At 39.0% G+C, this 25,989-nt stretch overlaps 1 protein-coding gene across 2 annotated transcripts; it reads left to right on the forward strand.

Moving 5' to 3' along the window:
• The first annotated feature begins 611 nt into the window (after window positions 1-611).
• Nudt9 (nudix hydrolase 9) lies at window positions 612-24,225 on the forward strand. Of its 2 annotated transcripts, XM_010606731.3 has the most exons (9): window positions 691-890; window positions 1,019-1,187; window positions 7,243-7,482; window positions 8,808-8,903; window positions 10,610-10,696; window positions 16,938-17,049; window positions 19,041-19,187; window positions 20,835-20,919; window positions 23,876-24,225. In XM_010606731.3, the coding sequence occupies exons 2-9, from the start codon at window positions 1,081-1,083 to the stop codon at window positions 24,052-24,054; spliced, it is 1,053 nt and encodes a 350-aa protein (XP_010605033.1). In that variant the 5' UTR covers window positions 691-890; window positions 1,019-1,080; the 3' UTR covers window positions 24,055-24,225. The 2 variants fall into 2 exon arrangements, with proteins under 2 accessions (XP_010605034.1, XP_010605033.1); XM_010606732.3 differs by lacking the exons at window positions 691-890; window positions 1,019-1,187 and adding an exon at window positions 612-684.
• The last annotated feature ends 1,764 nt before the right edge of the window (window positions 24,226-25,989 follow it).

Raw genomic sequence — 25,989 nt, forward strand, 5'->3', positions numbered from 1 at the left:
GCTACATAGTAAGACCTTTTCAAAAAAACCAAAACACCCTTTGTTTTCAGAATGGTTGCTAAATTTGATCCATCTGTTTTTTTTAAGACAGCTGAAGCTTTACAACGTCTGTATTTGAGCTGCAGTCCCCAAACAATGACAAAGTTTACAATTTGCCACATTAATAATATTTTCAAAACGCCAGATTACAAACTACTTTGGATAACCTGGACTTCCAACTTCCAGGGGGCTAACTGCTAATTTTTGACTTCTGAGTTTCTGGTCCAGGCTGTGTGACCACTCCACAGTCTGTTTGCTCTGCCTGGTTCCTGAGTCACCGCTGGCCAGACTTTGTGAAATCCGTAGCGACAGCGAGCCCAGCTGGGTTGACAAAAAGGGAAGAGAAACGCCCCAAATGCGGGGGTCACAAGTCTCTATCACTTCTTCCCTTAAGCACCAACTGCTTAAACTATGACTAGGCCCTGTATAGTTCTGTAATCTTCTCCTTCTCCTAGTGGGATCTTCCAGTCGCAGCTTTTTTCAGCTCCCTCCAACGCCCTTCCTCCAACACACTCCCACGTACCCTTCGGGTCTACCGCTTTGCCTCTGCGCAGCACGACTACGCAAATCTCGCGGGCCTGTGACATAACGACATCTGCACGGCGTTTGGTTTGTGGCCTGCCGTAAAGCGCCACCACGCACCCGGTACGTCGTGGGGCCCCGGATGCGGTTCCCAGCAGCTGGGTCAGCAGTCTGGTCGTCACGGGGAGTATGGACTTGGTCGCGCCCAGAAAAGCATTGCAGTATTATTTGGGAGGTCTCCAGTCTGTTTCTGGATAGACGTAACGATTCTCTCCTGGGAGTCGGGACTGCCCGGTCCTAGTGCCCGGCGGATACCCGCGCCGGGCTTGGGCGGTGCTGCGGGCGGAGGCCGAGGCCTGAGCCGAGAGCAACCTGGCTCCGTGGGGCGCCGATGGCCGCACGCTCCCTGGGAAAGGCTTTCGCCACGGTGTCTCTCTCAGTGGCCCTGGCCTCGGAGGGCGGTGCTGCGGGCGGAGGCCGAGGCCTGAGCCGAGAGCAACCTGGCTCCGTGGGGCGCCGATGGCCGCACGCTCCCTGGGAAAGGCTTTCGCCACGGTGTCTCTCTCAGTGGCCCTGGCCTCGGTGACTGTCGGGTCCTCAGGCTGCCGCAGCATCCCGGCGCACAGGTATCCCCCTCCTAGAGCCGGCTCCTGTTCCGAGACCCCGGGCTGGGGTGGGAAACAAGTTTTCTGTCCGACGGATTCTGTAGGCTTTGCCTGCGCCCTGAGTTTTAATAGCCATATACAGTGCAGGTTTTTTAAAAAAAGGCTCCACAATGTATTCTCTGCCGTTTGACGAAAAACTAGTGTCAGGTACTTTTTTTGGGGAGCGCAGAGGATACTGGGATTTGAACCCAGGGCCTTCGCACTGACCTACGTCACCATCCTGTTTGTTTATTTAGCAGTAGGGTCTGGCTAAATCACTAAGTTTACCCTGCTAGACTGGAACTTTGGATCCTCCTGCCTCAGCTTCCCAGCGAGCTGGGCTTACAGACGTGCACCACCACACCCAGCTCAGGGACCTGCCCTGACCCCTGATTTTGAAACTTGCCATCCTCCCTAAGTCACCAACATTATGGTCTCCGACCAGTGTAAATAGCCCTTGTGTATGGTGGTTTTTCTCATGTTCTCTTCTGGTTAATACTACATGTAATGGATGCTGGCCCTATTTTTATTAATGTAAGCACTAGGCATCGTTTTCTCCACCAGGGAGTGCTGATGGACCATTTGTTCTTTGTAGTAGCTGTCTAGATTGGAAGTCAATTCAATTGGACATGCTGGGAACCCTTACTTTGCTTCCGACTTCACAGTAGTGGTGGAGCAGCTTCTCTGCGGAGTAGTTTCTTCAACTTTATTTCTTAGCTGACTTGTAAAGTTACCAAGGCTAAATTGGCTAGGTCTCTGACGCTACTCTTCACAGTAGGACTCCTAGGTCCCCCCTCCCTTTTAAATTTTATTCTGGGAGTAAACATTAACCTTTAGTTTCGGGAAGACAGTAATCTCCATGGTTATCGCCTCACTGACCACTTCTGAATTTTGGGCTCACCGACTTCAAGCTGGAAACTCCTCAGTCTCCTCTCGTGGGAATGGCATTTCTCCCTCACCCTTTTGTAATCTTAAGCATGACTTGTTTACTGTGGGCCAATGTGATTTCATTTTCCATCTTCCTGAATTGTTTAAAATCTTCCATTCACTAGTGATGTCCTTCCTCTACTGCTGTGGATTTTATTTACTTGAATAAATTTCTTTAGTCTTTGAGTGGGATTTGGGGAAGGAAGGATTTAATGAACTACTCTGTGGACATCACCATGCTATTTTTGTTAGATTTCAGTATATGCGTGTAAGGTTCATGATATGTGTGTCATGTCTTTTCACAGATTGATGGTTCACTTCTTTTTAGCACTAAATAATGTTCTATCATCTAGATGTACCGAAGTTTACTTTCACTTACTGAAGCATACCCTAGTTACTTCCAAGTTTTAGTTATTACAAATAAAGCTGCTAGGAAGACTTTTGGGCAGGTTTTTTGTGGACATAGGCTTTTAATCCATTTGGTTAAATACAGTGTGTATCCTACATCAAACAGTAGTAGTACGTTTATGTTTTACACATTTGCAGTACACGATTGTTCATCATGGGGAGTTGGTACATGTACATAACATATCTTCATTCTTTTTTATCCCTTTGCCCTCCCCTTTTCCTCCATCTCTTGGACCCCTTCCTTTTTGCAAAAGATCTATCAGTATATTTAGTTTTGTAAGAACTGTGAAGCTGTCTTCTCTTCCCTGGTTTAATTCTTTCCTGTTCTCGTGTGTCTATAACTCCTTTATACAGTTCCAGTTGTCTTGCACCCCGTTTAAAGACCTTGGGGATTTCAAGTTTGAGCCCAGCCTGGGCAACTTAGCAAGACCCTATCTCAAAACTATAAAAAGGGATGGGGATATAGCTGTATACAGGCTCTGGGTTTTATCTGCAATGCCACCAAAAGCAAAACAAAACAAAACAAAAAAACCTACTATACTCACTTTTGTACTCACTTTGCCATCCATGAAGTAGTGTCAAAAACTCAAAATTCAGGGAAAACCTTTTATTGGTTAGCCTTTCATTTACTCCTTTATGAGTATCAGCTGGAAATGGTGGCTGATGCCTGTAATCCCAGCCATTCAGGAGACTGAAGCAAGAAAATCAAAAGTTCAAGGCCAGGTTGGGCAATTTAGGAACATCCTGTCTCAAAATAAAAAGGCTAGAGATATTGCTCAGTGATACAGGTGGGGAAAAAAAAAGAACATTAAGACCCAGAGAGATGCCAGGTGTGGTGCTGCACGGCTGTAATCTCAGCACTAAGGAGGCTGAGGGAAGAGGATCACTGCAAGTTCGAGGCCAGCCTGAACTACGCACACTGTCTCAAGAAAACCAACAACCCAGAGAGGTTAAATCCATTTACCAAAGTCACACAATTGACAGCAGAATCAGAATCCAAACCAGGCAAACTGTCTCAGAATGCCAGGCTTTAAACTATAGGCTATAATATGTCTACTTCATTTTTAACTCAGAAGCGTGTATACATAGTGACAGAAACAAAACTACCTCGAGGAGTACTGATCTAGTCACATCCTTACAAATGGAGATTGATTCTTACCATGGTCAGGGAGAGATTGGACTACTAAAAAATGGTCAGAGAGTTTCAGTGTTGCTGGCTGTGAGAAGGATGAAAGCGGGCCTTGGGCCACAGAGCTGGTAAAGCGATACACCTAGAAGGGAATGTGGTTCCTTAGTCACATTGGCTGTCTTCATTACTCTTCTCATTGCTGAGACTCAGTACCTGACACTCACAAGTTAAAGGAGGAGAGGTTTATTTTTGGCTCACAGTTTGTAGAAGTTTCAGCCTGTAGTTGGCTGGCTCCAAGGCAGGGAAGCATGGTAGAGGGGTCTGGCAGAGAAAGAGCTCTTGTCATGGCAGCAGGAAGCGGAATCGAGGGAGGAGCCCAGAGGGAAATATAACCAGGTCAGCTCCACAGTAACCCACCTCTCCTGACCAAACACTGGTTCTTATCAGGAAGTCAAGCTTGGCATGCTGGCACATGCATTTGATCCCTGCATGTAGGGGTGGGGTGGGTGGAGTAGGAGGGTCACGGTGCATGAGGCCAGCCTGAGCTATGTAATGAGTTCAAGGTCAGCCTCAAATACATGGCAAGACACTGTCCAAAAAAAAAAAGCAGATCACCTCTAATCCCTCTATAATCCAATGACCTTCCAAAAGTCTTGCCTATGACTGCGTTAAGCGTTAGGGGGACATCCATATATGAACTATAACATTGCCTTTAGCCTATTTTTAAGTAAAATCCTATGGTAATAAATTTGAATTATTTTACACCACTGAGGTAGTTTATGATACTTCACTATGGCAGCAATAAAAGCAAATGAATTATACACATCCTTGCATAATGTTGCTTTATAAAGATAAGAACATATCGTATACACTTTCCTTCATCTTGTTTTACTGTTCAGTGATACCTTATGCAAATACTGCTGAGTTACTTGATGGAAGTATTTTTAATCCCAAATACATTCACATCTTTGCCAGTACTCACCCCTTCTTTCATCCTAGTGACCCCCCTTCCCCATGAGTATGAGGTGGCATCTCATTGTGGTTTTGATGTACATTTTTTAAATGATTAGTGATGTTGAGCACTTTTAAATGTACATATTGGCCAATTTCATATCTTTGGAGAAATGTCTGTGCAAGTCCTTTGCCTGTTTTGTAATTGGGCTGTTTTCTTGAGTTGTGGGACTTCTTTATATGCTCTTGACATTAATACCTTATCAGATACAAATTTCTTCCATTTCATAAGTTCTTGTTTATTCTGTTATGTCTGATACACAGAAGTTTCTAATTTTGATATCTAATTGTCAGTTATTCTTTTGTTGCCTGTATTTTTGCTATAACATTCGGGAAATTATTGCCAACTCTAATTTCATGAAGTTTTCCTGTATATGTTCTTATGAAACTTTTATTATTTTGGGTCTTAAGTGATTCTTCCTCTTCCCTGCAGTGCTAGGGCTCAACCCAGGTCCTTGTTCACTATAGGCCAGTGCTCTGCTACTGAGCTACATCCCCAGCCCTGGACAGGTTTAGTTAATGTTTGTATATGGTGGAAGCCAAGGGTCCAACTTCATCTTTTTTGCATGTGAATAACCAGATTTTTCAATATTGTGTTTTGGAAAGACTCTTTCCTTGTTGAATGGTCTTGGCACTGTTATGGCTTGTGTCTAGATGTCTCTTCCCCCAAGCCTCATGCTGTCATAGGTGTGGCTTTTACAGAGGTGTGTGGATGTAGAGTATGTGATGTTGGGATTAAGGGTGTGTGATTACTAAATAATTCTGAGTAGGATTAAATGTCCCTCACCCAGGTGTGAGTACTACCTGCCTCATAGATAAAAATATAAGGGACAGAAGAAAGCTGCAATCCTCTCTTGTTGCTTGTTAGTCATTGCTTGCTGCTTGTTTTACTGCCTTCTGCCTGCCGTGAACTGTTTCTCTTCTGTGATGCCAGCTGATTAGGGACTGAAATCTCTACAAAGTGTTTGCTAAATAAACCCTTCCTCCCTTAACTTCATGTGTGGAGTATTTTGTCCCAGCAAAGAGAAAAGTAACTAAGCACCTTTGTTGAAAGCACATGGTTGTATATGTGACTTTATTTCTGGGCTCTTTCTTCTGCTAACTTGATCTTTTAGTATCAGGATAATGCTGCCCTCATAGGAATGATTTTGAAAATTTTCCCTTCTCTGATTTTTTGAAGAGTTTATAAAAGAGTGATTGAAATTATTTGTTAAATGTTTGGGAGAATCTACCAGTGAAGCCATCTTGTCTTAGGCTTTTTTGTTGCCATTGTTGGGAGTAAATAGATGCAGTCCTTTAAAAAAAAATCACCTTTCAAAAAGTTTTATTTTCTGTGTTATTTTATTAGTACATGTTTGCAGTATATCATGAACACATTCATTGTGGGTAGTTGGTACATATGCATGACACATCTTCTTTTAATGTCCCCCTAATGCAGCATTTGAAATTTTAGGGCCCCATTCAAATTTTACTGCCTGTCAAACAATGTCTGTTTTTTTTCTTTTTTGGTTCAGGAGCAATCCAGGATCACAGATTACATTAAGTTGTCATGTATCTTTTAGTCTTTAACAGGAAGAGTTCCTCCATCTTTATCTTTCACAATCTTTCCAATTTAGAGAGGATAGACCTTTATTCTGTAAGATGTACTTGGGTTTGGGCTCTGTGGTTGGCAAGAACACCTCACAGTGATTGGTATATACTTCTCAGCATGTGATACCAGGAGGCACATGGTGGTAGGTACATTCCACAACCTGGTCACCTTCATGTCCTATCAGTCACTCAAGAGATACTGTCAGAGCAGGGGAGAGAAGCTGTCATAGGTCTTCATGTTCTCAGGATCCTGTTTTCTATTTTTTGTTCTAATTTAGAGTTATTTGGAATTTTTATTTTAAGAATTATGAGAACTGTTCAAGTTTTTAAGTTGAAGGAAGCATGGAATACTTTTGCATATGCTGCGAGTTTACTGTGAAGGTTTGGCTGTTACTACTTTTGGATATGCCATCCAGTTATCTCATACATCTTATTTAATTTAAACTTTGCTCTAAAGTTTATATGTGTAAAAATCTTTCTCATTCTGCCTTCAAATGTTAAATTACTTTATATTCAACACAAGAACGTTACAGCAGTAAATTTTCATTTTTCCCATTTTTCTTCCTTGGTGCTATTTTTGCTATATATTTTAAATATGCTAGACTGTAGGTCATTTTTCAAAAAATGTTTTTGTTTACCTAGACTTAAACAGTTTAAAAAAAAATACTTGTGTGGTTGCATTTTCATAACAAACTTTCAATTCCCCTACAAATAACACAAACAACTTGTGTCCTTTTTTGTCAACTAAAATAAGTTCAGTGAGTAGGCTCCAGTTAATGAAATATAGCTATATTAAAAGTTTTCATATTTGTAAACCTCTTATAGATGAACTTCTTTATTATTATTCAACAAATATAATTTTTTGGGGTTTTAAAAGTTTGTGAAATTAAAAATATATGTTCTTAGGGTCTTTGAATTTGATTTTAAAATTAATATACTTTTTTTTTCTCTGAAAATATTTTTCCTTTCCAGAAACTCATTTTTGTCCCATTGGTTTCATCATAACTCTAACATCATGTCTGATTCTAATGGTGCCAAAGAGAATTCGCACAATAAGGCTCGGACATCACCTTACCCAGGCTCCAAAGTTGAACGTAGCCAGGTTCCCAATGAGAAAGTGGGCTGGCTTGTTGAATGGCAAGACTATAACCCTGTGGAGTATACTGCCCTCTCTGTCTTGGCAGGACCCAGATGGGCGGATCCTCAGATCAGGTAAGCGAAGAAAAGAGCCTTAGCTGGGTTTAAGGCTTCCAGAGTAGGTAATGGCTGTATCTGTCAATTGTTATTCGACACCTGGAAAAGCTCTTTTATCCATGCTTGAGTTTTTAATGTCAGTTTGCACATTTGGTTTAATTTTTGCCAAAGCTATTGTTTTGGGAGTTTTATGAGGTCCTTTCTAATAGGTGAATCTATTTTGAGTTGATAGAACAGTCTCTTGTTATGAAATCACAGCTAGTGGTATCCATCTTCATGTGTTTTGTTTGCATTATCAATAGTATATCTTTAATGGTTATTTTCTAACATAGCTAGATTTGTATTTGAAGTAGCAGAAATATTTTTCAGAATTTTTTCCAGACTACTAAGAATAGAATGATAAATTAGACCAGTGTGGAAGAAATAGGAAAATAATAAAGGGACAAAGTGTATGTGTGTAGGAGACAGAGAGACAGATTAACTGAAAGATTGGTCAGAAATCTTGAGAAAATGCCTGTAGTAGTCAACTGGGACATTATTCCCAAGCTAGACCACAAATAGTTGCATACTTACTTACTGGATTGAGGCAAGAAAAAAAAGTAAACCTATGTTGAAGGTACCCAGCCGTGCTCCGGTGCTACAGTCATTTTCAACACAGTTATGTCAGTGATCTCAGAGTAGTGAGGAAAGTAGTTTAGTTATATCTATTTTAAAAATATTTTTTGTTGAGGCATTATATAATTACAGTAAAGTCCATATTTCTTATGTGTGCAAGTCTAGCATAATAAAATTTTGTGTTTGTAAATTAAAAAGCTGTGTAGCAATAATCCAGGTCAAGGTCTAGAACATTTCCACAATAATATATCTGTTTTTAATTCATATCATATCTGTTGCACAATTCATGGGCTCAGTCCACTAGTTTTATGGTTTTGCTTTGATAATATCAGTCAGTAAATGTGTGAAGGAATTAAAGTTATTTTGACAGAGCAAGATGTTAAAAAAAATAATTATTTTTGAAACTACCTGGGAACGAATAATTGCTATAATGTGCCAACAATCAGTTCTGATAACAGTGTAGACTTTTTTGAAGCACGTAGAAGATTCAGTTCTGCTGGTAATCCAAGAGGTGGTTAGTAAGCCTAATCATGATGTGGTTAGAAAGGTTTTGTTTTCCCTGATAAACTGTTTTGAAGATAAAAGACAGATTTATAAATGAAAAATAAACTTTGAAAAATTTACTCTTTCAGGAATAATTCATATAGCATGAATAACAATTGCCTTATATTGTTAAGCTCTTGTAGTATTGAATTATTTCTTATTTTGGGTTGATATTTTTGTTACAGTGAAAGTACCTTTTCTCCGAAGTTTAATGAAAAGGATGGGCATGTAGAGAGAAAGAGCCAGAATGGCCTGTATGAAATTGAAAATGGAAGACCCAGGTAGGGAATGAAAGAGAAGTATCTTACAATAATTGGTCTTCAAAAAGTAGAGAAGATAGTTGACACTTACTATATTATTGCATGTGCCAGACATGTACAAAAATTTTATGTACGTAATCCAATTAAATCTTCACAAAACTGTGGGTGGATAGTTTTAATTTTACAGACAAAGAAGGAGTGCACGCACTTTGTGTGCAAGTAGTAAGTAGAAGAGGCAGGATTTGAATGTATCTTTTTGTAATTTCATCTTGAAGGTAGAAATAATTATGAGTAAATTAAAGAAAATATCATAAATTATGATTTTCAGTAGGTATTTATTAAATGGGGTATGCCTTAATGTGAGAATTTATCCAAACGTCTAAGACTAAAAATAACACCAAGCCATTAATTTTAACATCAGGGTTCTTTTTGTACTTTTAAAGTGATTTTCTACATAACTCCAAAATCATCCATTTTTCTTTAGAAGACATTGTAAAAGTGAAGAAGAAATATAAAAATTAGCTTGCCCCAAATAAAATGAGGATCACAGTTATGGTTATCACCATATAAGAGTATGGCATTTTGTATTCTTAATTTAGGGCAAGGAAATGGTAGTGCTCCTCTTACTCCAGTTTGGTCCTTCAGTTTTGCTAAATTCTTTCTTTGGTCATAAGTGTTTTTTTGTTTGTTTGTTTTTTGAGACAGGATCTCACTATGTAGTTGAGACTGACCTGGAACTTACTGTGTAGCCCAGGCTGGTCTCGAACTCACAGTGATCCTCCTCCCTCAGCACTGTAGTCAGTGCTGGGATTACAGGTGTGCGCCACCACGCCAGGCTCGGTCATAAGTTATTGACTCTTTTTAAGTTATATTCATTTATTTTTTATTAGTGCATATTAGTTATATAGAATAGGTTTTACTTTGGCCTATGAAGTCAAACTTGAATTTGACTTGCTTCATAGGTTCTCTTCTAGGTAAATGCATGAAAAGATTTGTATTTCTATGAAATGATAGGTAGCAAAGCCAAGACATGTTATAGTGAAGGGTGTAACAAGCACCAACTGTGTAACTTGCCTGAGCGAAAAGTTTATTTTAGGTTATAGGCTTGTAGCAGGGAGTCCAAAGCAGAAATACACCTAACTTTAGGAAAGAGGAGAATTGGAGATCCAACAGGACGCTCTCTTTGCCTCATTTCTGTTTTCTTCTATATGTTGGCTTCATTTCTCTCTGCAAACAAGTTTTTCCACTCTCAGGCTCTAGGGTAATCTATATGTCTATTCCTTGGTTTCTAGTTTGCAAGTTATAGGCTTGGCCATTGTATCAGTGAGAGTTTACTCGTGAAACAGATATAAGATATAGAAATACATAAGAGTTTGTAGATTGCTTCACAATGGCTTCCCACAGAGTTGGATATGGAAGAGTGCAAAAGGGCTGTCTGCACACTGGGATGGACAGCATCCAGTCAAAGGCCTGGAGCCCAGGTAGTGTCCCGAGCAAGTCTGTGTCAAACTTAAGACATGTGCAACAGAACAACTAAGTAACAGTGTAATGATTTGTGTGATTTCACTGCCAGATATGTGATTATGTGATAGTGCTTCTGGATTTGCAGAAATATATTACTTCCCTCTTATTGCTTGTAGTACCTGTTTTTGGGTTTTAAAAGATAAACACATTCAATTTTACATATGTATGTATATGTACATACATATATATATCTTCCCCCCTAGAAATCCTGCAGGACGGACGGGACTGGTTGGCCGGGGGCTTTTGGGGAGATGGGGCCCAAATCATGCTGCAGATCCCATTATAACCAGGTAAGAACCAAGTAAAGTATTTCAGTAACAAAGACCTAAGTGATCAGAAAAATACAGACTGTAGTTACATGTGTACATATGTTTGTAATACACATGGATCTTGCATGTTTGTGTATATCTATGTGTGTATTACACATATAGATATTCACATATATGCACACATAAATCTGTTTTAAAGAGACATGTAAAATTTTAGTGATATGTGAAGTAAGCTTAAACCTGTAGTTTTATGTGGTGAATTAAGCATTGATGTAAACAGAATTAATATACCAGTTTTTTTGAGGATCTATTTGTTTTTAGTATCAAGCAGTTACTTTAGAGGATTTAAAAACATCTTTAAAATCCAATGTTTTGGTTTCCTGTCATTAAAGAACTTCATTTGTGTGATGGAAAATTTGAAATAAGAAAACTTGTCAAATATGCCCAAGTCCAGTCCTGTGTTACCAACAAAGGAGATGTGTCTGAGAAGTGTATCGTGAGGTGGCTCTGTCCTTGTGCAGCTATCATAGAATGTACTTACTCAGAGGTAGGTTAGGTCAGTCACATGATGTGATCTTTTGATGTAGTCTGGTGTAACGCAGAAGACTCATAGTAAGATTATTTTTTGAGCCAAGCATGGTGGCGTACACCTGTAATCCCAGCACTTGGGAGGCTGAGGCAGGAGGATAATTGTGAGTTAGACCAGCCTAGGCTACATAGTAAGTTCCAAGTCAGTCTCAACTACATAGTGAGACCCTTTCTCAAAAGACCAAAGAAAACAAACAAAGTAAAATTATTTGTAAATAAGTAGAGGGAGTACATGCTAACATAACACAAAGTACAATAAATTCCTAAACCTGTCATGTGGTTCTTTGTTACTAAGCATTAGGTACTATACATAAGTGTACATGGCATGCTTATGAAAGTTTGTTTATACCTGCATCACCACAAGTGTGAGAAATGTGTGGCACTATAGTGTGTCACTAAGTGAAAGGAGTTTTCAGCTCCTTCATAATCTTAATCTTATAGGACTGTGGTCCCATAAGTCATAGGTGGTCATAATGACTGAAATGTCATTATGAGGTGTGTAAGTGTAGTCTAGGTGAAACAAGATGCTTTAGAAGATTAGAACACTGGATGTGGAGATAACCGTGGTTGTTAATGGGCGCACCCAAGAAAGGCTTAACAGAGGTAGATTTTTTTTTTTTTTTTTTTTGAGACAGGATCTCTATGGAAGCCCTGTCTAACAGAGTCTCAATCTCCTGCAAGTCAGTGTGACTTCAAGGAGAAAGGAAACAAGAAAGGAAACACAGAAACAAGACTTAAGCAGAAAGCGGGGTATTGGAATGGGCCACACTGAACTTGTGGCGAGGAACCTAAGCAACCAGGACTGCTGATATTGATCATACAAGCATAAGTAAAATAGGGTAGGGGATATGGGTGGCATCCGGTGATATCAGTTAACACAGGCAGGACTTATTGACACAAGCAAGGTATTCTTGTGAAAAGAGCCAGAGAGACCAAAGGTCTGTCATGGTTAACTAATAAATTACTGAAACAATTGAAGGGAGGGGTAGCTGTATGAATGTAATGTGGTCTGGTAAGGTAGTTATCTCACTTAGGAGCCCAAGAGCTTCACAGATCAGGACTTAGATCTATGATGCAGCCGTTGTGAAAGCTATAGCCTGTACTGCCATCTGACATGCTCTGTGTGTTGTGTAGGCTTTGGTCTGGCTCCATGTGCATGATAGCCCATTATGGGGGGAAAATGCCTGCTCCATATTACAGCCTGCTCTGACTTTGGTCAGGGGGTCTGCCACAGGTCTTACTATGTAGTCCAGGCTGGTCTTGAACTCACTATGTAGTCCAGGTTGGTCTCAGACTCGCAGCGATCCTCGTTGTCAGTCTCAAGTTCTGGTATTACAGGTGTGCACCCCATGCTGGGCGAAAGAGGTAGATTTGAGCTGAACTAAAATCTTAGGTAGGGAGTAGGAAATCTAAGAAAAAGATTTGCAGAAATGTCTATGTGGTAATACCTCAGTTCACAAATGTTTTTGTTTTGCCAACAATTCAGCTTACAAACGGAAGCATTCAGCAAAATTTTGATTCTGTTTGTGAACTCTGCATTGGATGACAAACACAACTGGGCCATCTTCCCCACATGAATATGAATGTGGCCATCTTTCCCAGAAAAATTAAGTTTGTGAACTGAGGCTGCATTGTATTTAGCTCTCTGTATTCTTAGGCTATTCATCCACAGATTCAGCTAACCTTGGATAAAAATACTAGCAAAACTAATTACATCTGAACCAAATGTGTACAGACTTTTTTCTTGTCATTATCCTTGACCAACACGGTATTAACAACTATTTACATAGCACTTATATGGGATTAGGCGTTATAACTACTCTAGAGATGATATAAAGCACACAGAGTGTGTAGGGAATATATAAATACTGCACCATTTTAATTAAGAAGCTTGGGCATCCAAAGGTATTAGGATGTGGGGGTGTTCTGGTCCGCTATAGACAGGAAGGGACAAGTGTATTTCAGTATTGAGCAGCAATAAAAAGACTAGCTGGGTTGAAACAAAAGATTCTGGTGGGTGGTAAATGAAACTTCAAATTGATTTTTGTACATTTCTGGTGTGGAAAATGCCAAAGTTAGGAAATAGGTACTGGAGTCACTGATAGCTTCAGAGTAGGGGAAAGGCGGTCTCTTCCTGAGCCTGGCTGTCTGTAAGCCAGCTTATATTCAGGGTTCCCTTTGGTGTAATCATCAGTCAGAATACAGCCACGAGGCGAATAGCTATTCCTGCCACAAGGTCCTCCTAGAAGACCCTGCCTTGCTATGGCCCAAAGTGACGGGCCCAAGTAACTATTGACTGAAGCCTCTGAAACCATGATCAAAGTAAACCTTACCTGCTGAAAGTTGGCTTCTCTCAGGTCTTTTGTCGCAGTGACAGGAATCCAGTGAGCTCCTTTTGATTTCAGTGGATCACACAGTGGCTGAATATACGTGATAACTGTCTGTCAGGTTGTTTTGAAATGATGGACTTCTTTGGCTTCACTCATAGTCATGTAGGTAAGGGACTGAAGGCTTAGAGATAGTCCAAGGGTACAAAAGAACCCACAAGTGACAGAGTCTAGCAGTACTCATAGGTTGGTGTTCTTTGTTATCTCAGTGATGCATATACAAAATTCTAAGTTGCTCCCAACAGATGAGTGGCAGGAAAAATGGAAGGATGAGAAGAAGGAAATACGTTGCAAGAAGAACCAATAAGACTTAATGAATTTTTAAAAATACCATTATATTCCAGGTACTCCATGGTATTTTAATGTTTCCATTTGTTTCTCAAAATAACCCACCCTCAAAGTAGGCATGAATGGAATGTATCTATTTCATAGATTTAAAAATGGAGACTTACTGGGGTTAGGTGACTTTCCTGAATCTTGAAGTTTTGAATCAGGGACACGTGGCTCTAAATACTGCACTTTTTCTTTAGATCAGTATTTTACTAAGGAATATTCCTAATAATCACCTAGGTACTTTTTTATTTTTTTGATACTGGAGATAGAACTCTATGGCACCACTGAGCTACATTCCCAGCTCTCACCTAGGTAATTTTGAAGCAAAGGTTCTATCCCCTTTTAAGTATTTCATGATTCAAAACAACATTGTGTTGTGCAGAATTTTACAAACTTTCTTGTTCACAATCTTCAGGGCAAATGTTAAGTATTTAGATCCCCAGAAAGTTCCTTGAGATTCTTTTTTTTTTTTTTTTTTGAGATAAAGGTCTTGCTATGTAGCCCAGGCTGTCCTCCAACTCATGGTGATCTTCCTGCCTCTGCCTCCCAAGTGCTGTGATTACAAGCATGTGCCACCACAGCCAGCTTAGATTCTTTAAAGTTAAAATGAGATGGGAAATGTTAATTTAGTAGGAAATCCAGCTCAAATAATGGCACTATTATTTTCCTTTCAGTTTTGGTTAAAGACAGGAAGATGTGTGCCTTCAGAAGTGTGGAGGGAATATCAGTAAGAAGCAGGCACGTAGTTGTTACATATGTTAAGGTAAATAAATAGCAATGAGGCTTGTTAATTAAAATGATACTTGGTTTCTGTTGTATCAGATTTTATTTTAACTTTGACAGTCATATATCTAGTACTGATATTGGAGCAAGAAACTACTCTGCCAAAAATCCTTAAATCCCTTCAAAATGCAACCTGAGAAGGCGGACATGGTACCTGGGCTGTTCCTCCCTTTCTGGTGCTTTCTCTCTCCATTGATCCACATCTCTGCACCCTGGCCATGACTGCCTGGATGGGGAGCAGGGGCTCTGCATGGGCTCTTTGTTTCCTTGGTCCTTGTGTATGATGTGTAGTAGGTGCCAGTAAATGTCTGTGTGTAAACAAGGCCATCACCTGCCTTCTTTCCTCTCCTATCACTGCTTTCTGATTTGGGGTGGATAGTGATGAGTAGCCCAGTGCTTTGTTTCATGTTTTGGTTTACACCCTCGTGAACACTGTATTCTGGGCAAGTTATCTGTCTGATCTAGAAGTAAGGATAATTCAACCATTTTGTGGTGCTGTTTGAGGCTTGATTAGATAAACACATTAAAGAACTTAGATCAGCAGTAGGTGTGTAGTACATGCTATAGAAATGGCTTTGTAGAAAATTAAAATTAATCAGCTTTTCCTCTCATTATCACTTTCCCTACCTTCCATCCTAACCTTCATCTTTTCCTTGGATCATAATAACAGTCTTTTGGCTGATCTGGCTTCTGATTGTGCTTCCCTCTGGAGCAGTCTCCATGCTTTTGTTAACATGAGTGAGCTTTCAGAAATACAAATTGGAGGCCAGTCTTGGTGGCCTGTAGTCCCAGCACTTGGGAGGCTGAGGTAGGAGGATCATCAAGAGTTCAAGGCCAGCCTGAACCATGTAGCGACACCCTGTCTCAAAAATAAAACAAACAGAAAAAAGAAAGAAATACAGATTTGTTATGGCTGTACCCTGCTTGAAAATATATTCTGACCCTCCAAGTGTGACTTGGATGAACCTTGTCATAAAAATACTTTGCCTGCTTCCTTAGCCTCAGCCTTTTTCTTTTCCTTTGCTGATACCCTTCGTACCAGACCCCACATAGGAGTTGTTTCTTGAACACATTATTTTATTGCATTATTTTATTTCTTATGCTATTCCCCTGTCTGGCATTTTAAAAATAGGTACTGATGATTCTTTGATTTCTGTTCACTATCCTGATCAAATTGCCACCCTGACTTATAGGTTATTCGCTTACATGTCCAGTTCTATTGCTAGGCTCTGAGCTCTTGCCAGGGAGGAACTGTGGGTTAGATATGACAGTCAGCTTACCATATAAAGAAATTTGGTGACTCATACCCAAATTGATATATTTTTTGGATTTCACCCACAAAGATGATTATAGACTTTCTTTTTGGTTTAGTATTATAACTTGTAAATTTTTATCTTTGTCTAAGAGACCATTAGAAAATTTTAAAAATTAAGGGTGGAGGTTGATGTGGTGGAGATTAGAAAAGAGAAGGGAGATTTACTAACATCCTTGGAAAAGAGGATAATGTTAGAGAAAGTATATTGAGAATATAAAATGGAAGGGGGAAGTGTGAGGGGTTATTTGTCCCTTATGAAAAACAGGCATAAAGAACGAAAAGCACTGCATGAGCATGCAATGTGTTCTTACCATATAGTGTGTTCTTTCTGAGGACACAGGATGGAGCCGGTCTTTTTCACTACCTGTAATTCTTTGGATTTTTTTTTTTTTTTTTTTTTTTTTTTTTTGTATCAGTAATCGAACTCAGGACCTTGTGCTTGCTTGGGAGGAGGTGGCACTACTGAGCTAAATCCCTGGCCCACTACCTGTAATTTTTTAAAAGGGTCCTTGCTTTTTTTTCCTTTTTTTTAAAACAACCATTCTTTAAATTCTGTTCTTTTAAACTTTTTTAATAGCACTTTAGTAAAAGCTATTTGTAACTTGACTTTTCATTACGAAAAATACAGTGTTCTTCAAATAAAATAGGCTATGGTCCTGGTTCATAACAGTATTAAATACAGAGTATTTCTATTTAAAAAAAAACAGGTCTTTTGGGGTGAGACTTGCTAATTTGAGGTAAATTTGTGTATGCTCTGTTATGAAGAACACTCTATCTTTATACTTTTGTTTTAGGCTTGAGATAGAGCCTTGGCCTTTGCTCTCAATCAGTTACAATATTACATTACTCTTCACAGGTGGAAAAGGGACAGCAGTGGAAATAAAATCACCCAACCTGTTTCTGGGAAACACATCTTACAGTTTGTTGCAATAAAACGGAAAGACTGTGGAGAGTGGGCGATCCCAGGGGTGAGCATTACAATGAATGTTTAAGATTGTTTTAGTGGGTTTACCTATTACAAGGTTACTGTGGGGGATCTTTTGTAGTCCATTTATCCTCAGTTTCTTCAGTTATCTTTCATCATTGCAGTGATGTGTCATTCTTCTTAGCATAATAGAAAGCTGTTAGAATCTGAGTATAATCCTGACTCTTAGGCAAAGAACATTGGCTTTGGAGTTAGAGCTGTTTTTGTATTCTGATCTTTCCACTTACAGCTGGGTGATGGGGCATTTAGGCCCTCATCTGTAAAATACAGATCATCATATCTACTGAACAGGATTGCTAGAGATGGCATAAAAATGGCAGATTTGTAGGCACTTATTAATCCTGGCTAACTCCCCCTCCAAGCTCAAGGTAATAATTTTAGTGTTATGTTTGAATTTGGATAACTTTAGACATAATAAAACACTTAGATTCTTGTAGTTCAGAAAACTTCCAAGATATCATCAGAAGAGTTTACTTTTGTTAGCTTGTAGTTTGAATTTATTCCAGTGAGACAGTGACCTTTTAAAATATGTATACATGTGGTAAAAGGTTTTATATTTTATGCCTTATTGCAAAATGGAAATAGTTTATATGGGGATGATTCTATAAATATACTACCATCTGCAAGAGTAATATTTTCTTTGTAGGATAAAAATGGAATGGAATTAAAGATCTCTAATAAAAGCCTAGGCTAACTTCTGTGTACCAAATCATCAAACTTCACTTGTGCTGAATACAGTGACCTAATGATTCCACCACAGGATTTTTTCTTTTCTTTTCTTTTTTTTTTTTGGTACCGGGAATTGAACTTGGGTCCTTGCACTTGTGAGGCAGGCGTTGGAACTACTGAGCTAAATCCCTGGCCCCACCATAGGATTTTATCCCTTCATTGTTCTTTGAAATTCTGATCACCAAGGCAACTCTTGTCTTTGAAACAATTTTGAGAGTTATTTACTCATTGTGATTTGAGTATCTTCCTCTTTTAAGACATTAAGGATGTAACTGAGCAACATAACATTCCTGTCTTCTGGTACTCACATTCCAGTGGGACGGACAGATAATATAAGATAAATATGTTAAGTATGCTAAAAGGAGATAACTATTAAGAAAGAAACTGCCTAGGAGAAGTTTGAGATTTTGCAGTTTTAGTTAGTTACTGTCTGTTTAGAGAAGTCCCCCCACCAAGGTGCCATCAGGGTGGAAGTCTGGGCAGGTGGGATGGACAGAGTTACTAGCAAGTGTGGAGGTCTCACGTGGGGTATTGAGTGAGGGGTCTTGGAAACTCTGGAGTGGACCAAGCGGTGGAGAAGAGGCAACTTCTATGTTGTTCTTTGCTTCCAGGCCTTCTCTCTTTGGAAAGTATTCAAAAATGAATCTGATTATAGTGTAGTTTGCCAGAGCCTAACTTTGTTCTATCACTGTGGCCTAATACACAACTTCTTTCATGGGCTGTTTCTACTAGAAACAGATGGTTTAGAGAACAGCATATCACAGGGTGATGAAAGTGTCTTAGTTACTTACTCATTTCTAGTACTAGTTACCAGATGCCCACAACTTAAAGGAGGAGAAGTTTATTTTGCCTCATAGTTTGTAGAAGTTTCAGTTTGTAGTCAGTTTGCTGCAAGGCAGAGTGGCATGGAAGAGGGGCATTACAGAAGAGAAGTAGTCCAGGGCAGGCAGAAAGCAGTGAAGCAGCAGCAGCAGCAGCAGTGAGCCTCCCTTTCTCTTTTATACCATCCAGGCTACCACATGGGGTGCACCCAGAATTGGGCTAAACCAATCATAAACCAGTCAGTGGCTTAATCCAGTGCTACACGCCCTTAATCCCAGTATCACAAAGCCATGATCCAGCCACCCTGAATAGCCCCACCTGTGAGTGTATCGGGCTGTGGGGGATGTCTGGATGGGAACCCTAGAAGGTGAATATGTTGAATGAATGAAGACTCATTGCTCTTCTTTTAAATGTGATTCTTAGGGGATGGTGGATCCAGGAGAGAAGATTAGTGCCACACTGAAAAGAGAATTTGGTGAGGAAGCTCTGAACTCCTTACAGAAGTCCAGTGCTGAAAAGAGAGAATTGGAGGAGCAGTTACACAAACTCTTCAGCCAAGAGCACCTAGTGGTAAGACTGGGGCTTCTTGGGAGAGACTTGGTCCTAAAAATTAACAAAAAAGAGTTCACTTGGAATCTGATAGAGCCTTCTCTGAATAAAGAAGACTACCTGGATATGTGAAATACAGATTCATAAAATAACTTTAGGTTAATTTTATTATTTATTCTTTTTTCCTCTTAGTTATTCTTTAGGCTAATATAATAGGCCATTTTCTTATATGTTGTGTGTCCATCCATCAGAAAACCTTTTCTAAAAGAAATTTATAATCTAGCTGTCTCTGAAAGAACATTTACATTTTAGATTATATGATATATAGTTTTCCTGGTTGATAACCATTTAAATATCGTGTCTGGTTTGTCTATTTTCTGTAATTAAAAAAGTGCCTTAGAAAGTATATGTGTACAAATAAGGGGAAGAGTTAGATTTTTCTTTTTGTTGACTCATTACAATGCTTTATTTTCTTTGCAGCATTGGGACTTCTTAATATTTTATTGCTGTTATCCACAAAATTTGAATTATATTTGTGTCAGGTGACTAGATCCAGGTCTTTTTTTTTTTTTTTCAACACTATGGCACTGTGGATTGAACCCAGAACCTTTGCACTGAGTTGTAGCCCCAGGCCTTTAATTAATTTATTTATTTTTAATCTCGAGACAGAGTCTTGCAAAGTTGAGTTATTCAAGCTGGGCTTGAATTTGTAATCCTCCTGCCTCAGCCTCCCAAGTAACTAGGATTATAGGACCCAAATCTTTTCATGAATTTTGGCTTAAATATTAATCATTAGTTTTAATTATAGATCTCATATGTTTAACTAAAAGGTTCTGCCTTTCTATTTATGAAATTATAATCATAGGAATTACTATAAGCAGATGGGCTTAAATTATGGAACCTTTTGAAAAATGCTATGGCCCAAATCTGACTGTTATTCTTTCTCTTGCAGTCCTGGGGATGAGTGCAGGGTTCCCCTGCCCCCCATACTAAGCGCTCCACCCCTGAGCTACACCTCCAGCCCCTGTCACATTTTAAAATTAGATTCTGAGTTGTTGAGGGTTTTATGTATTTTAAAATGTCTCAAAAAAGGATATTATTCCCTGAGAAGTTTAAATCAAGTGAATATCAAAGGTACATTAACAATTTTGTATTTACATTTCTTTTTTAAAATTTAGCTGGGCATGGCACGTGCCTGTAATCCTAGCACTTAGGAGGATGAGGCAGGAGGACTACCATAAATTCAAGGCCAGCCTGGACTATCTTGTGAGACTCTGTCTCTAAAATAAAATAAAATAAAATAAAATAAAATTGTTAGTTAAAAAACAATAAAATTTACCATTGTATCCATGTTTATGCATATAGTTCTGTTAAGTACTTTGCAGCAGGATTTCTGAATTTAGTGAAGGTAACATGCTTCTGTTCTCCCCACTTGTGTTTCAGACAAGCCTTTTTTTCCCCCTTCTGGTTCTGGGGATTGGATCTAGGGCTTTTGCAGTGAGCTATATCTCCAGCACCTTTTGATTTTAAGATAGGGTCTTTCTGAGTCACTAAATTGCTCAGGCTGGGCTCAAACTTGTGATCCTCCTGCCTCAGCTACACAGAATGCTTGGATTACAGATGTGCACTACCACATCTGGCTAACCTTCTGCCTCCTTTTAAAAATAGATATATAAGGGATATGTTGATGATCCTCGAAACACTGACAATGCATGGATGGAGACAGAAGCTGTGAATTACCATGATGAGACAGGTAATTTCTATATATTTCACTGATGAGAACTGGAGGATCAGTTTAAGCCTAGCAGCCCACTAGGACATGATCACATCCACACTGTGTTAGCATTTCAAACCGAATAACTATTGACTTTAGGATTGTACAGTATTTATATGAAAGCAAAGTTATTGGTACTAAAGGGATTCATGAAATAAAGCATCGAAAGTGTTACCACCAATGACTAAAATTTCTTTAACCTGATTATTACCATATGAAATTAAGTTTGAATTTATGGACTTAAATGATGTACTTTAAAGTTCTCATACTGTTTGTGTAGCATGATTCCATTTATATAAAACAAGCAACTGGGCATTTGTGTAAGAAAGGATGGCAGTGAGAAAAGAAAGGGGATTTATAATTGCTATACTCTGAATTTTTTTTTTTTTTTTTAAATTTTGAGACAGGGTCTCACTATGTAGTTGAGACTGCTCTGGAACTCACTGTGTAGCCCAGGCTGGTCTCGAACTCGAAATGATCCTCTTGCCTCAGCCTCCTGAGTGGTGGGGTAACAGGTGTGCGCCACCACACCCAGCACTCTGCAATATTTTTGTGATAAGCATGCTTTATTAAAGTGCAGAACAAAGCCGGGGATTTAGCTCAGTGGTTCCACCGCTTGCCTTGCAAACACAAGGACCCGAGTTCGATCCCCAGTAACAACAACAACAAAAAAAAGTGCAATGTCTAAAGTGCAGAACAGTACCACAAAGATTGAAGTTGTAAAAAATTTAAAATGAGTACTTTTTCTGTTCCATGGATTTTAAAATTTATTGTGGGAAGTCAAATCTTACTATGAGGAGGAAATCTGCTATCATAAAAATTAATTATGGCTTTTACACATTGAGTGGTTCTCTTGAAGTGGTTCTCTTAGCAATATTGTATTGCTAAGTGGGAAGATACTTTATTTGGTATTCATCTGTAGCGTAATGAAGTGGGGCCTAACCAGAGAACTGAATATTCTTCACCTGGCTTCTTTGGGAGTAGCGTTAACTTTGTGTAGATCACTTGCCCTTCTGGACTCAGGTCTAGAACTAGAAGAGCTATCACTTTTACACTTGAGCTTTTGCTTGTTGGTCTTAGGGGAAACTCCTAGCACCATTTCCATTCTGCTAAAAGCTTATTCTGGTATCGAGAAGTAGGAGAAGTAACAGATGTAACTTAGAGTCATGTTTATACAACTTAAAACTGACAGTTTTTTTTATTGTGGTGGTTAAAAACAATGACTTCTCTAGATGTTGATTGTATAGTTTATGGGCAGATAGCTTCAAAGCCTTTGGGTTATCTAAATTTGGCTATTAAGCTTGGTTGATCTCTTGAGACTACTGGCCTTTTAGCATGCCTGCTAGTTTATTTTGAAAGCTGAACATGGCTTATCTGGTAACAGGAATTAAGGCAAAGGGTGGGGGGCTTTGGTATGAGGTTCCATACTTATTTGGCTAAGAGATGTTTATTGTTTGCTATAGCTGTGTGAGAAGTTAAATAACTTCTAGTATCCTTGTTTTTATCTCCCTGTTATATTTGGGTTTCTCTAGAGACTTTTTTTTTTTAGTAGTACTGGAGATTGAACCCAGGTCTTTCACATTTGAGCTACATCCCTAAGCTTTTTAAAAATTTTTAAATTTTGAAACAGGCTCACTAAATTGAGCAGTCTGGGCTTGAACTTGGGATCATCCTGCCTCAGCCTCCCAGACAGCTGGGATTTTAAGCATGTACCACCACAGATGGCTCCAGCAGAGGTTACTTAGTAAGGCTCATAGGGTCTGAGCTATGCCTTCTTTCAGTTGTATCCCCCTTGCTATGGTAGTAAGTTAGGAGGTAGGGGAATCACAAGAGAATTCTGTGACTTGGCCTTAGTCTTTCAGTGAGTTTGTATGTTGGCTGTGACCCTCACACCTGCTTTTCAGCTCCTCTTCCTCCTCTTCCCATCGTTAGGGCAGATAGGAAGGTTAGTGGGGCTACACCTGGGTATTTGCTCTCCCCTAAGTTGGTTAGGCTTTGGTAAACTAGTTTTCCATGAAGGGAGTACTGTGTGCGCATATTTTAGAATGGTTGCTTTTCCTGTCTCCCTGCTAGAAGTGAGAGAATGCCTGTGCCCTCAGTTCTCTGATGGAGCTAAGTACAATTATTTATTTTCAGTTTAACTCTTCTTGTTGTATAGATGGGAGTGGGATTCCTGAACTTTACATATCAGACTGTTTCTTTCATTTTGTATAGTTTACTAAGTGACCTGAGGCACAAGTAAAAGAACATTTTAGACATTCATTCTGATAAAAAAACCCAAAACAACAAAATAGCTCAAAAAGTGATGTTAGAGGAAGTTGTTACTGCCTTTTAACTTTTGGATTCAGGTTTACTTTGTTTTTGCAATGCTGGGGATGGAACGCAGGGCTTTGTGCATGCTAGGCAGGTGCCCTATCACTTAGCTGCACCCAAGTCTTTCAGGCTTGCTTTGTAATTCAGTTTCTTCACTGATTGTTAGAGGTAAGTGCAGTGGGGGTAGTCATTGAACTATCACATAGGCATTGAGATCTGGAAACCTGTGTGCTAAAATATAAATTAATTCTTTTTATAAAGATTGTTATTATACAGGTAAAAGTAACTGAAAGTTATTTAGAAAACAGATAATGTATTTTAAAAATTATTTCATTATCCAGGGGTATGCATTTTCTTTCTAAAAACAACTGATAAACATTGCCAAATTGTTCTGTAGAATTATACCACTTGCATTCCTGTGAGAGTACGTATTTTACTTTTTAATAATTATAACTAGAAATATTTTAACAAATATATGTATATGTATGTATACATATGTATGTATATGTATGTATGCAATCAAATACTTTCTCTTTGGTTTCTGGTTTGGTGTTGCTTGAATATATAGAGTTTTGTTGAGAAAGAAAATGTCCTTTTTTGATGGTGGTTTCCTGGTGACCAGGTGAGATCATGGACAATCTGGCCCTGGAAGCTGGGGACGATGCTGGGAAAGTGAAATGGGTGGACATCAGCGACAAGCTGAAGCTCTATGCCAGCCATTCTCAGTTCATCCGCCTTGTGGCAGAGAAGCGAGACGCACACTGGAGCGAGGACTCGGAAGCCGACTGCCGTGGCTCCTAGCCTGCGTCTCCAGGTCCTCAGAGGCCAGCCAGGAGCGTGTCCTGAGGAGGAGGAGAGTCACAGAGCTCATGCTGGGACAGGCCAGGTTACCCAGAAATCATTTTATTCATGTTCAGAATGTTTATATTTAGAAGGTTTGGCATCCGAATAAAATGAGTAAATATGATAAAATTTCCATCTTTCTGGTCAAAAGGATTTGATATAGTAATATTTTGTATATGTCCTATTTAAGCATGCTGTTAGCCAAATTTAAGTAATTGATGCTCTTTGAAGAATTGTAACTAGAATAAAAATAAATTCTTAATTGGCTTTAACTTTCGCTTTCTATCTAGTTCTTGTTCTTTTCATGCTACTAATCTGAAAAAAGTGAAAACCTCATGTATTCTTGACTTTGAGTCATCAGTTTTATAAAATTACAGGTATCATTTTAGTCAGTAAGGTCAAGATCAATGAATACTCATTCATATTCTCATTTTCAGAAGTCCTAAACTGAAAATAATCTGTCCAAGGAATTAGTAATTTGTGGAAATTTTGTTCTAACTACTGCGTGTCACAAATTGATTAAAAATGGATGTAGAAAGGAATTGAAGTCAGGCAGGGTCTGAGGGTGGTCTTTGTGACCGACAGTGTTTTTGTTAGGGAGTTTTAAGATTGAAGTTAGTTTTTGCATTGGGAAAGCAGAAGGTTGGTGTACTAGAGTCTGTCTCTTGGAAGCAAGGAAGAGGAAAGAAAAATAAAACTACATTGTCCCAGAGGATCTGTGTGCCGCATTCTGGCCAGAGAGAGCTATTGGAAGTTCCACGATACCACCTCCGGTCACCCTAGGTAGGACCTGTCACCTTTCTTCACTCCAGGAGGAACAGAGATGGAGCATCTGAGGGCGAGGAGGCCGAGGGAAAAAGAGACACGATAGTTTTCTTCAGATGTGAGAAAACTGTTAGATTTACTCTGTAGCTCAAGAACAGAGCTAGGATTAAGGCAGATCAAGGTTTTATGTTTTGTTTTGGTTTTTATTGATTTGTTATCAGAGCTTTCTTATTGTTCAGCCTGAATGGAACTGACAGGAGGCCTTTCCCCCTCAGTCTACCTTTAAATTTTGATGAGAGACATTTACACGTGATTTCAGGATACCTTGAACCTGTTGGAAGAGATGTAATGATTAATTGTTTAAAATCCGTAAACCCTGGTCTCTAGGCCATGTCATAAGGGACTTAACACTTGATAAGGATGACCTCCCCGTGGGTGGGAGGCTGGAGAACTTGCCTCAGCAGGAAAGGGCTTTGACTTTTCCTGTTTGGCAAGAAGTTTCTCTTCCTGGAATGAAATAGAACTCTTTGAACTTGACACTACTTATAGAAGCTCTCAGGAAAATGTGAGTAATTTTATGAAAAATGGCATTTATTTATGTTTAATAGTTTTGATACATTTAAACAGAAATAAAGATACTGGATTATATTAAAATTTTATTTCAAGTAAAACTAAAGCAAATGACTGGTATGTAGATCATAAACTCTTTGTGGCTTTTGGAGTTTCGCTGGAACTTTTATAGAATGTGCAAAATGATGAAACTCATTTGTAGATAAGCTAGAATCATACAATCTTCTGATATCTAAATATTCAGCACCATCTGAAATGAATGGAAATGAATGAAAATGAAAACATTAGTTTAAGATCTTCCTGCTTCTATATCACCAGGTAATATTGCCATCATGTTTGCTTTTCTTATGTTGTAGTAAGAATATTCTGCTTTTTCTTTAGAGACATGTAGTAAAATAAGTAGTAATAATAGATAACATTTAATGATATCTAAATTATATCATAATTTTCACAAAACTCTTACAAGTTGAGGTATTACTCCCACTGACAGATGAAGAAATAGATATTTTGAAATGCTGTCTAGGATTTTATTCAGTAAGGAACCCAGCTTGTATTTGA

Source organism: Fukomys damarensis, unplaced genomic scaffold, assembly GCF_012274545.1.
Source record: "Fukomys damarensis isolate Sample0158 unplaced genomic scaffold, DMR_v1.0_HiC HiC_scaffold_37, whole genome shotgun sequence".
Lineage (NCBI taxonomy): Eukaryota > Metazoa > Chordata > Mammalia > Rodentia > Bathyergidae > Fukomys > Fukomys damarensis.